Raw genomic sequence first — 12,920 nt, 5'->3', positions numbered from 1 at the left:
AACATTTGATGTAAATGTTTATTAAAAAAAAAAAAAAAAAAATACAACGTAATAAAACATGATATTTTTTATTTACAAACAAATTTATTTAACAGTTAATCTTGTTTTCTCAATTTATCTCATCATTAAGGAACAAACATTTTGTTTTTGTTTTATTTTAACTAAATACTGTACGGTATTTCTTTACAGCTAGTAATGTATTATACTGAATAAAATCGATTTTTTGGTACCTATTTCTGTTTTATTTTAGACTTTTGATTATATCAATTTCTCAGAATTAAATTCTCTACAATTAATTTTTGTTGATTTTATGTATTTATTACCAATTTAACAAAGTTTATTGTACATCAAACTTAAAAAAACATTGTTTTGTGCCCCAATTTTTTTGCATATAACCCTGAATCCCTCAAAAACTACTACAGGTACAGTTCTGAAACTTATTTTATTAGCTTTATCAGGTAAAAATACATAAGAATCCACGATATTTCTTACTTAATTAACCTTTCCAAAAGTTCAGTATGGCTTTATTTTACTCTTTACCCAGGAATTCAGGCGAAATCTTTCGCTAGCTGTAACTCGCTAACGAAGCGTTTTCGGACCTATGTTTATATAACATTTTTTCATTATTTTTACTAGTACAATGTGCTGTAGAAGTGGGGGGGAGAACTTCATGAATCACCCTGTATAAGCCTAACATCACAATCATATTTTAATTCATCTAACTATCATTTTAAATTTCTTTACATTTATAGTATTGAAAGCATACAGTAGTTAAAAAGTAACAAAGTTCGTATGTTAACCTTCTCTGGAATCACGGATAAGAACTTATGTTATCCACATAATAAAATAGAAAATTTTAGTCAAAATATACTTTAACTGAAAATGTTTTTGTTTTAAGTATACGGTAAGACAAATTTACTATCTAACTTTTACTACAGATTTAAAGACTGTTATGAAACACTTCTTAGTTGTTTTTTCGATATAGACATTTTACAAAAACTCAAATATAGCACCAGAAATACCTTAAACCGGAATAAAGTACAATTGACATAGGTCAACCTGGAACGCAGCGTGTTTATATTCTTGATCGGCGCATCAACGCAAAATCAACTTCTGTTTAAAAATGACGTAGGGCCCCATTATTCATTAAATCACGAGCGTGTTAACTGGAAAGTTAAGAAACCTGGAATTTAGTTGAGTATAGTTTATCCATACCGGCCCAACATAGTTTAATTGTTACTGAAATTATTTATCATGAAAAATTGAGAAAACTTTCAGTTATGTTATGGTACTTATAAAATCTGTTTCACTCTTCGACTTAAGGGTTACAAAACACTGATTTTTAAACTTAAGTATAAAATAGATCAGAAAATTGGAATATTTTTACTGATTATCGCCTAACTCAGGAGTGTTTAGAATGACATTTAAAAGAAGTATGTCCACGATGTTCCACTCGAATTTCAGAATTTCACTGAATATTCAAAGGTACTGAAATAATAATAATGAGATGGTAGTTTGAGAATAATAGGAAAGAAATTTTCTCCTCGGTACTCTGCATTATTGCTGGTGTGTAGATAAATAATATGCTGAATAAAGTTGAACAAATATGCCGTTTATTACAGTTGGTTTTCAATTTAAATATTGATATCAGAAGCTTACAGCTGTTTGAAAATAAACGTTACAAGTATTATTGTATTTTTTGAACTTTAAAATTTTTAAGGTCTAAAAATAGGGTAACATATTTATTAAAAGAAGTGAGATAGCATACAGGTCTAAGATAACGCGAACTTTTAAGTGTTACTCCTGAGAGTAACACTTTGACGTCACTTCTTTCAAGGGTACACCTAATAGTTTCGGACCCTTTATTGGCTCTGCACTCAATAATATAAGAGATTTTAATGAAATAAAAACTAATTTCACAACTGATTATTCACGTCATTATTGTATAATTTGGACAGGTCGCTGGGAGCTAAATATCAGTATTCGACCGAGTACCAGGGGTTCAGCGCCTACAGTTACACCGCCTCTCTGGGCGATATGGCCAACAACCCGGCAGAGCACTGCTTCTGTCCCACTGCCGACACTTGCCTCAAGAAAGGAGCTCTGGACCTTACAGAGTGCTTGGGTATATTTCTCACATTCTATTGCTAGGCATACTACTCTACTACGTTATTGTAACAGTTGATGCTGAGATTTGATAATTTGAACTTTGGCTATTCATAAGTAATACACTCTCCTCAACGGAGTGACGTTCAAACATTTATTATATACAAAGAACTAAAAAAGTTAATATCAAAAGCCTTAAAACTGGAAATATGTTTGTATACACATCCATGTTACGTTTTCGTCACCAAGGAAGGCTTTGGTCTCTGGCATCAGGAATCACTTTCACTGGCATTAAATGTTAAAACTGTAATAAAATCTCAGAAACCACTTTTAACTGGACAATTGCATGAATATTTGAACATTTAATCATGCAGAACCACATAAGATCAAGAAATAAAACAAGGAATATTGTAATGATGAATGCTACGTAGCAAGGAAAAAAAAACATTTGGTCCACGAAGCCTACATTAGTTGTTTTTTTTAAGTTTAATTTAACACTAGGAATATGAATGTTCATTAATATAAAAATAGTGAATGGGGAACAGAAAAGAAGAGATATGAAGAGTAGCTGCACTCTTTGCTCCCAATATGTTCAATGGATTCGTTCTATTATATTCTTGGTTGTACTGCGATAGTTACAGTTATCTTTGTCCAGTCATTTGCCACAAATACTTCGCAAATACTTTTAGTGAGTTAAAACTATGAAGACAGGTACTATACCCGATCGGTGGTTCTTGAAACATTTTTGATAGTTGTGTTGTTTACATGAAAATAAAGACAATTTATATGGCGTCAGATAATAAAATAAATGTAATTATATTAGTGTAAATCCAACAATGCAAAGTGGTCAACGTATTCCTGGTTTGAATCCTTAGTTATATCGGTTGACCTACATCCAGCAGCTTATGCAAGTTAGAGCAAGACAATTTATCTGTGCAATAAGCAAGGATTTCCTCTTCGTGATGACGAGTAATTATTTATTTTTAAGATTTTAATGAATAAAGTTAGCTATTATTTAAAATATAATTTGGAATACATGTAATCAAATGTGCACACAGAGAAAGCAGTTTTCAGGAAGATTCTACTCTGACGACAACGCCGATCTAACTGGGAACTTAAGAGCTAGCAGTAGTGAAATAAACTAGTTTTACACCACAAGAACTAAATGAACTTCAAACTCATTTACACCTTGATGCTTCGTCGTAGAATTATGGGAAATATATAATTTAACTATAAAATTAATATGCATATGTTTTATTGTGAAATGTACATTTTTTTAATATTAGATTGAATTCAAATGCATTCTTATTTCAAACCACAGCTGCAGTAAAAATCTTACCTCCTGGGGCTATCCACAGTAGTAATTAGAAGAAAATTTGTCTCAAAAAATGTCTTCAGTTGAGTAAGAGAGTAAAAACATGGTGTAAAAGATTAATTTTAGAACTGTCCTGGTTCATAGTCATAATTGTCTCATGCTTCTTCTACATTTATTTCTGTTAACTCTTTTTGATTCTTCCTTCGTTTTTAACGGCTTCAGTATTCTTGCTTGGTCATTCATAATTAAATCTCGGAGATTTTTTTAAATATTGAGATTTAGATTTGTAACATCTGCTGCTATTCTTATTGTTCCATCATTAAATGCAATTATTGAATCCATAACACCAATACATAATGCGTTATAGCCGAAAAAGGTAATTTTATCACATCCACTCCTTAGTCAGACTTTCGTACGGATTTTCAGAATGGCCATGAACAGATATTTTAAGAAGGTCATCTCTTATCAACAAATATGCAAGGAGTTATTTTAATATAGAGAGAAACCAAAGAGGAATATATGAAATAGATTAATACGAAATATTACGTATGACAGTGCTACATGTCACGTAGAACCCTTTTACGCGTGTAGCTTTAGTCGTAGAATTATCGCAGATGTCTCATTTAAAAATAGACTTAATTGTTAGCGTACTCAGAAAAAGTTTAAAACTTTTTGTATTAAACCATATATTAAAAAAATATATAGTGTACAAGAAAAACTGAAAAAGCTTTGGGATGTGTATTAATTATATCTTTGTGACATATTCCATAATTCTCTAATATGCCATGATTCGGACGTAAATGGGTCTAAAGTGTAAAATTGGTCTTATACGATAAAACGTAAGGTAAATTCACTACAGCTGACTCTTAATTGAAGCCTTTTTAAGCCCGAAATTTTCTATTTTATAAAATTTGCTTACAGATATTGCAGGAAGTTCACGGATCTGGTAATAATATAGGTAGGTGAGTGATGAATAAGTAAGGAAATGACATTTACCAGTCACTAAATCAATGTTTTGATTATTAAAACGAGTAAAACTGGTTTGCCATGTTGTATAGAGTCGCCAATCATAGTGACTCTCCCTCACTTCTACGACACCGACCCCTCCTACCTGGAGACTGTTGAGGGACTGCACCCTCGAGGCGAGCTCCATCAGATATTCCTCATCTTTGAGCCGGTAACTAGAAACTTGTAATGTTGTAACCTAGTGAGAATCAGAAAAACGCAGTTACGAAGTAGAACTTCCAAATTTACATAATCTATATTTACTATGGAAACAGCGGACGATTCGAAGTTTTTATTTGCACAACTCTGTATAAATATTATATTGCAACTGTTTGTTGGCATACCGTACTAAAATATTTTTTCTTTGTGTTTATGTAGTCATAATAGTACTATAATAATATTATTTTTTATTCATTGGTAATAGGAACTCTGGATTTGAATTATAAATTATTCTTATAAAAAAATTTGTAACCTAGTGAGAATCAGAAAACGCAGTTACGAAGTAGAACTTACAAATTTACATAATCTATATTTACTATGGAAACAGCGGACGATTCGAAGTTTTTATTTGCACAACTCTGTATAAATATTATGTTGCAACTGTTTGTTGGCATACCGTACTAAAGTACTCTTTTTTTATCTTTGTGTTTATGTAGTCATAATAGTACTATAATAATATTATTTTTTATTCATTGGTAATAGTAACTCTGGATTTGAATTATAAATTATTCTTATAAAAAAATGTATATTATTAATTGTATATTTGGTAATAGTAGGAGATGGGCGAAACTTCCTCACTGCAAAAATATCTGGAATACTATGAATCGAACGCGTTTGGCGCACTGGAATCTGTCACAATAGCAAAGAACGTAATGTAGACAGAATTTCGCCCTCTGAGTAGTCTCCGACGAGAATTTACATCTGCATTAAAGAATTTAGATTACATTCAAGAATTAAAGTATACAAATTTTAATATATTCTGAATACTGATTAGTATCCTCCCGTTACAGACTGTTTAAAGCTGATGTTATACTCGGTATCGTAAGATCCTCGATAGTCCAGGATCGGTTTTATGCTGACGAATGGGCTAAGTTACAAAGATCAATGTTTTATATAATAGTATGAAATATATTTTTTCATAAATGCTCAGCTACATGAACATTATTTTAAATAAAATGTTGAGTTAAAGAAAGTGCACTATATAGCTTCTTGAATATTCCGTTCTCTGAAGTTTCCAGATTATAGGACTTTCTGCCTTTTAATGCTCAAGATCCATGGTATTTCCTAATACATGGTAATTTTCAGTCCCTACGAGCTTCAGTACCGTAGAAGCTCCTAAAATGTATAAGATTTGAATTTCGAGAATATCTGTGAGTTCCTGTTCTCTAGGAGTTAATGGTACGTATAAGACCCGAGCTTCTGGAGTGTCTCGGTGTATGGGAGTTTCCGTCCTCTTGAAACCAATGGTACGTATAAGATATCACACCATTGGATGGTTAGGTTAGGTTAGGTTAGATTAGATTAGGTTAGGTTAGGTTAGGTTCTAGAGTCTCTGGGTTTATGGTAGCTCCCGCCCTAGAAGGAAATGGTTCATAATAAAGGATGCGAAATCATAGAGATTCTTGGCCCTTGGAAGCTTCCATCCTCTAAAAGCTACTATACATGCAAGATTCGAGTTTGTAGAGGTTCTTGGTCTGGGAAGCTCCCATCCAAGCTACTATACAAAAAACCACAAGAGAGTGCAGTTGAGGAGGAGCCTATTTTGCCCGTGACTTTCGAGCGGCCAACGAGAACTGAGCGACGTTGCCAAACTTGTTCCCGCTGTAACCACAAGCCGAGCGAGTCCAGCGTTCTTAAAATACTTAAACCGTTACGCTCGAAAGAAATGTTAGAGCTGTCTTGAATTAATTAACTACGTATTACAACGTTGTAATTTTACGGTCATTTAAAAAAAAAGTACATCTCTGTAGCTTATTTCCATGTTGAGTTAAATGGATTGAAATAAATTATTGTATTATATTACTCATATACGAAGATCGTAGGATTAAAATCTTTAGCCGAAATATAAATTAAAAAAGAAAACATAACAATACCGCAAAAACGTTAATTTCCCGTATTTAACAGTTAGATAATGCCATTATCACTGATATATAATAAGGCAATACATGTTTGCATAGTATAATCATGTTATGTTAAATGGATTTTAAATTTGGTAAGAAAGTTATCAAATACATCTGAAATATATGTTCTTTTCCATAAGTATACTTATTAAGTACATAACGGTGGGAATTGTTGCCGCAACGGTTTTGTTACGCACTTCGGTTCTCATAAATTTATAACCATTAGAAAGCATTTTTCCTACTGGCTATTAATAGTCTTGAATCTGTTGTTATGTAAAATTGTTTTTCACACGTGGGTGATTTTAAATATTTAAACTGGGCCATAGTTGAAAAAATCATACAGCACAAGTATGTTTATAATATGAATGCACTTTTCTTATAAAATTCTAAAGTAAACGGTTTTATATAACATCCAATGAAATTTGAACACAGTACATAATAGATGATGTCAGACGAGTGAAAATGTGGAGGAAACGGGTGAAATACCTGTAAACAAAAGCCGCACCAGCTAGCAGTGGTGGTAATACCAAACGGCATGAGTCATACTGTTTCCAAGAATAATAATAAGACATTTAAAAATAACCGACGTTGAGAAACTTGTTTCATGATGCTCTGGACAAAGTGACTAAAGAAGACTGGCAATCAAGAGTTCAGCACGCAGAAGCCTTGCAGCAAGCTGATTTTGAAAAGGAATGTATCCGCACAAGTGTTGTAGAGCAAAATAAGTATAAACTTAGCAGACAATTCTGACACGAGTAGCAGTGAGGCAGAAAGTGAAAATGAAGAAGACTCCGAGGTTTTGGCTACGATATTGCCGCCTGAGAGCGAATAAATAAAATACAAGTGCAAAAGGTAGGAATATTATTAAGTCAATCATGCTTTTTTAACGTATTTCGTTTTAAAATAGTAGGCCCCTAAAGTTATTTAGTGGAAAATTTGATTATTTCGTAATTTAAAAATATAATTGTTCGATAATTTTTAAAAATTGATTATATATTGTCATATTTTTTTAATTATTTTTAATCAAGCAAACACGTCACGCAGTGTCCAATATAAGCAACATGTATATTAAATTTTGTGTGTGTTTAGTAATCGTTTTAAAATCACTGAAAAGATTGTTGTATCGTATGGAAATAAGCAAGTACTTTACTCTGACTAAACTGACGGGACGATTTGTTTGTTTTAATCGATAGTTAGTTTGTAATAACATTAATAAACTATACAAGTAATTTAAATATAATATAACAAACTGTCAACGCATTTTAAATATTGTTTTTCAATTATACTGATAAGTTTTAAATGTTCAGTATCAGTGTTAGTTGTGACAGCGCAGCGGTTTATCAGCCACAATGCGCCAGCCGTGCCGGGCGGCAGCGGCAGTTGTGTGGCAACGTCGCGCAGCCCAGTCCCTTCTATTGGTCGCCGCCAACTGCACTCTCTGGTGGTTCCTTGTAAGATAGTACGTGTAAGATTTGAACTTGTAAACTTTATTGGTCTGTGGAAACTTCGTCATGTTGAAGAAGGTGATATTACTGTTTAATATTGATCGTATTTTAATATATAATTTAAAATCACTGTTTGTATTTTAATCACACAAAATTCATAACAATTCTGATCCAAATCCATTTATTAATACGGCGTACAGAATAGTTGTGCTGAAGACGCTTATGATACTCGAACTCCACTCCTGGTATATCTGATCAAAATATATTTAATACAATATAAATTATATGCTTTATTAAATACTGTCCAATACGTCTCAAATTGTTATGCACAAGGTGATTTTAGAACTAAGAACGAACTTTTTAACAATACTGGATAAAACTTACGTAAACTCTAGAGTATTTGTGTGAATCTCTTTTAGCTCTGAGGATCCTTATCTTGTGTTTCATTGATGGAGGAATTTACTTTCCCTTTTAACAACGAAATTTGTATTTAATTTACATGGAAAACATACATGTAACATGTATGCAAACCTAAAAAAAGGACAAGTGTTTATGTACACAGGTATAGATTTATTTGTACAAACACAATGCAATATGTAGTTTAAAAATCTACATGATAAACATTCCAGTACATATAATAATAAATACGCGCTTTCTAAGCACTGATGTTATTATATGTTATGTTAACTGATGTATATTTTAAAAATAGTTTTCAATTTATGAAACGGGAGCTGTGAACATTTATAGAAATTAAACATATGTATGAAACATATTTAATGATTTATTAAATATATCTTAAAACAATACATTGTACATAAGTATTAAACAATACTATATGTTTAAATTAAAAGTGAAAACTGTGTAGAAATTATGGTGTTTTGAACATAGAGTTTCAATTATTTTTGTTGTAAAGCTTTGCAGGCTCAAGTCTATTTAATTGATCTGAATGGCGGTTTACAAGGATATCAATTTTGCACATTATTGAATATCAGTGTAAAAAGGACAACACGAAATCTTGCAGATGCATCCAATATTATCTGTCGTAAACAGGCATTTAACTTTATGAAGTTTCCTGGCACACAAAGTCGGATAAGCTTGCTTATCCTTGCTTCGATATTCAAGACTTTTACCGCGGACGAAATAAAGTAATATTCGATAAAGGGAAGACTAGGAAACTTTATTAGCCGATAATCTGCAATAAACTCGCGAGCGTAGAGGTAAATAATTATGGAATCGGAATAGGAAGTGAATTAATAAATTTATAACAACTTTAACAGTTTGATATGTTAATTGTGTTTAGCATAATATTAAGAATGGGTAACAAAAAATTACAGCCGCATGTGTAACTCACTCACGTATACAAATTCTAAGGTAACTTCTAGAAGAAGTGCTGGAAACACGAAATTTGGCACGTAGTTGGCTTTTGCCGTGAAACCACCGGAAAAGTCTGAAAACCGGATTTTTTTTTTAAACCCCTCAAAATGAGTCGAAAACACGTTAAAATTGACCTCAATAGTTAGGGACAGAGATGGGTAGTAAGGGATGGAGCACCGAGCTCTGTACGGTACTCAACAGAGCAAAATAGGCAGATTATGGGAACAGTAAACGTTTATAGTATTTCACCTCTCTTTGATTCTTTTCATTTCTTGGTGGTTATTCTATCCTACGTTGATAACTATCGCGATTGGTCTTTTATTCTACTTTGAACGGTTTAGTCGCAGTCAGCAACATCAGATTGGCAGATAGGGACATAGTTAACATCGCCTTTGGTTTAAATTGTCTGACATTTTTACTGGTTTCAGATTCAATCTCTTCTTAGTTGACAGTTAATATCCTGGTCTCCCTATTCATATACGATTTTTCCTTTCCTTTCCGATTTCTTTTCTCACTTTTTACAAACACTACAGTTCCTCTTCATTTTTGTCTTACTAGTTTAAGTTTATTTTAGAGTAGCGAGCTCTGTACGGTACGTAACAAGGCAAGATAGGCAGGCTCTTGTTAGGAAAACCTTTATATTATTTCATATGTTTTGATTCGTTTATTTATTGTTTTATTCTATACTAAGTTGATAGTAATCACGATTAGTTTTATCCTACCTTGAACAGTTCAGTTGCAAAAAAGGGATGGAGCACCGAGCTCTGTACGGTACTCAACCAGAGCAAAATAGGCAGACTATGAAAAGTAAAAGTTTTATATTATTTCACCTGTATTTGATTCTTTTCATTTCTTGGTAGTATTATTCTATCCTACGTTGATAACTATCGCGATTGGTCTTTTATTCTACCTTGAACGGTTTTGTCGCAGTAGGTCCCGTGTCAGCAACAGCAGATTGGCAGATAGGGGACATAGTGAACATCGCCTTTGTTTTAAATTGTCTGATATTTTTACTGGTTTCAGATTGAATCTCTTCTTAGTTTTGACAGTTAATCTCCTGGTCTCTCTATTTGTATACGATTTATCCTTTCCTTTCCGATTTCTTTTCTCACTTTTTACAAACACTACAGTTCATTTTTGTATTACTAGTTTAAGTTTATTTTAGAGCAGCGAGCTCTGTACGGTACGTAACCAAGCAAGATAGGCAGGCTCTGGTTAGGACAAAAGTTTTATATTATTTCACCTGTTTTTGATTCTTTTTCATTTCTTGGTTGTCATTCTATGCTACGTTGATAACTATCGGGGGTCGCTCTTTTTATTCTACCTTGAACGGTTTAGTCGCAATAGGTTTGTGTCAGCAAACAGTTGGTTGGCAGATAGGGAAATAGTGAACATCTCCTTGGATAATTTAAGTCTCACATTCTTACTGGTTTTAGATTGAATCTCTTCTTAGTTGACAGTTAACATCCTGGTCTCCCTATTCAATATAAGATTTTTCCGAACATCGCTTTTGTTTAAATATTACTCACATTTTTACTAGTTTTGAATTGGATATCTTGTTACTTGACATTTAACCTCCTCGTCTACCTACTCATATACGATTGTTCCTTTCCTTTCCGATTTCTTTTCTCGCTTTTTACAAACACTACAGTTTCCTCTTCATTTTTGAATTACAATTAACGTTTATTTTAGAGCAGCGAACTCTATACGGGACGTAACAAAGCAAGATAGGCCGGCTCGGGAAAAGATAAGCTTTATATTATTTCACCTGTTTTTGATTCGTTTTATTAATTGGTGGTTTATTCTATGCTAAGTTTATAGCAATCACAATCACTTTTTATTCTACCTTGAACGGTTCAGTTGCAATAGGTCAGTGACAGCAACACTAGTAGATAGGGAAAGAGTGAACATCGTTTTTTGTTTAAATTTTCTCACTTTCTTACTGGTTTCAGATTGAATCTCTTTTTACTTTGACAGTTTAACCTCTTCGTCTACCTATTTATAAACGATATTTGCTCTCCTTTCCTTTTTCTTTTCTCGCTTTTTACAAACACTAGTTCCTCTTAATTTTTTGTATTACAATTCAAAGTTTATTTAACATAATAATGTGTTTCTCTTGTGTTGTGAAGGGCTCCTTCCATCAGGGAAACGAAAAATTATATCCTATGAGCAAAAAACGCTCAGTGCACTGCGAATTCTGCTTGTGCCCTTTTGTGGAAGGCCCTTGGTTTTGAGTTTTATTCAACGGCCATCGATACGACACATCGCTGGTGACTGTATTTACAGAACATTAAGGGTTCAGAATCTTATCGGTACTTGTGCACCGATGAAACTTCCAGGCGAATTCTCCATCCAGGGCCAATCCGTAGCCGTTGAAAAAAATGTTTTTGTGCACGACGCCTTATATCCTGTGACAGCACAGGTGTGTGTGTGTGGGGGGGGGGGATGTAAGCGAAAGTGTTATCTATCTGTCCAATGTTTTAGAATCTCTGATGGCCGAGGAATTTCAAAACATTGGGGTTTTGTTTACTGGACAAACAGTGACAGTTGCTTTTTGGCGCTCTCAGAAACAACTGTACCTATTTGATCTGATCCACATCCAGTAAAACGAAAATCGAACACATGATGTGAAAATATTTCAACAACCAAGTGAAAATATTTGGAAATTTTCGTCTACAAATTTTATCTTCCGGGCTTGATAGCGGCTAAACGGTTGGTCGTAGCCCAAAACACGCATTTTAATAAAGTTGCAGTAAATAACTTGTTCTACAAAAAATTCCTAGTAACGTTTTTTCCCTATCCTAAAAGGTCTGGCCGAAAAAACCTGTTTAAATGGAATATTTTTACGTGAAAATTTTGTTTCTGGAGGCGGTAGCAGCCGAACCATTGGCCATAACTTTAATCCTAAATTTTCAACAACTAGACCAATCTAGAGATAAAAACAAAGGTTAGGTAGCTTTCTGTCGTACAACCTTACGTAAGCCCTAAAAGCTATCTTAATGGAAATCTTGGTTGTAATTAGCAATTTCAGGTGTTGTAAAATATGGTGCGACTATAATTGTGCAATCCGTTCTAGTTCCGTATTTAACTTGTGTCAGTACATTAACGAGAGACTACAACCCCACATCGTCAATTGGCTGAGCGTTAGCTAACCGTCAATAATAGATAGGGACAGAGTTACTTTTTAATTACTTTAATGAAATAGTGATTTCATTATCAACACTCTGGTATTGAATGATAATTTCCTAATATAAACTCTCAGATCAAAGTTTTATTTTTAATAAAAATTACTGTACACATATTCTCGTAGCACACAGACACATTTCCCAGATTAGTACTTCGCGTGCTTAAAACCCCCTCTCAGGAATTTCCTGGTAGAGAACTCCTGATTAAGTTACACCCTCTGATCAACTTAATAATCTATTAATACAAAATAATGCGACCTACAAGAAATGTCTAGGGACTTTTTGCCCTATCTCCATCGTTTGGCTAATAAATGTTAATATTTTTGTATTGTAAAATGTTGTTATTGGAGTCGATAGCGGTTGACCCGAT

At 33.2% G+C, this 12,920-nt stretch overlaps 1 protein-coding gene across 1 annotated transcript in view; it reads left to right on the top strand.

Moving 5' to 3' along the window:
* LOC124358427 (sensory neuron membrane protein 1-like) overlaps window positions 1-12,920 on the top strand; it is a 57,416-nt gene that overhangs the window by 31,677 nt on the left and 12,819 nt on the right. The window contains exons 7-8 of the mRNA XM_046810724.1: window positions 1,959-2,125; window positions 4,480-4,598. Coding sequence (XP_046666680.1) covers window positions 1,959-2,125; window positions 4,480-4,598 — 286 coding nt within the window. The remainder of the gene's footprint in view (window positions 1-1,958; window positions 2,126-4,479; window positions 4,599-12,920) is intronic.

This window comes from Homalodisca vitripennis, chromosome 3 (genome assembly GCF_021130785.1).
Source record: "Homalodisca vitripennis isolate AUS2020 chromosome 3, UT_GWSS_2.1, whole genome shotgun sequence".
NCBI classification, from domain to species: Eukaryota; Metazoa; Arthropoda; class Insecta; order Hemiptera; family Cicadellidae; genus Homalodisca; species Homalodisca vitripennis.
Note: the sequence above shows the minus strand (reverse complement) of the source record. Positions and strands in the feature narration are given on the sequence as shown.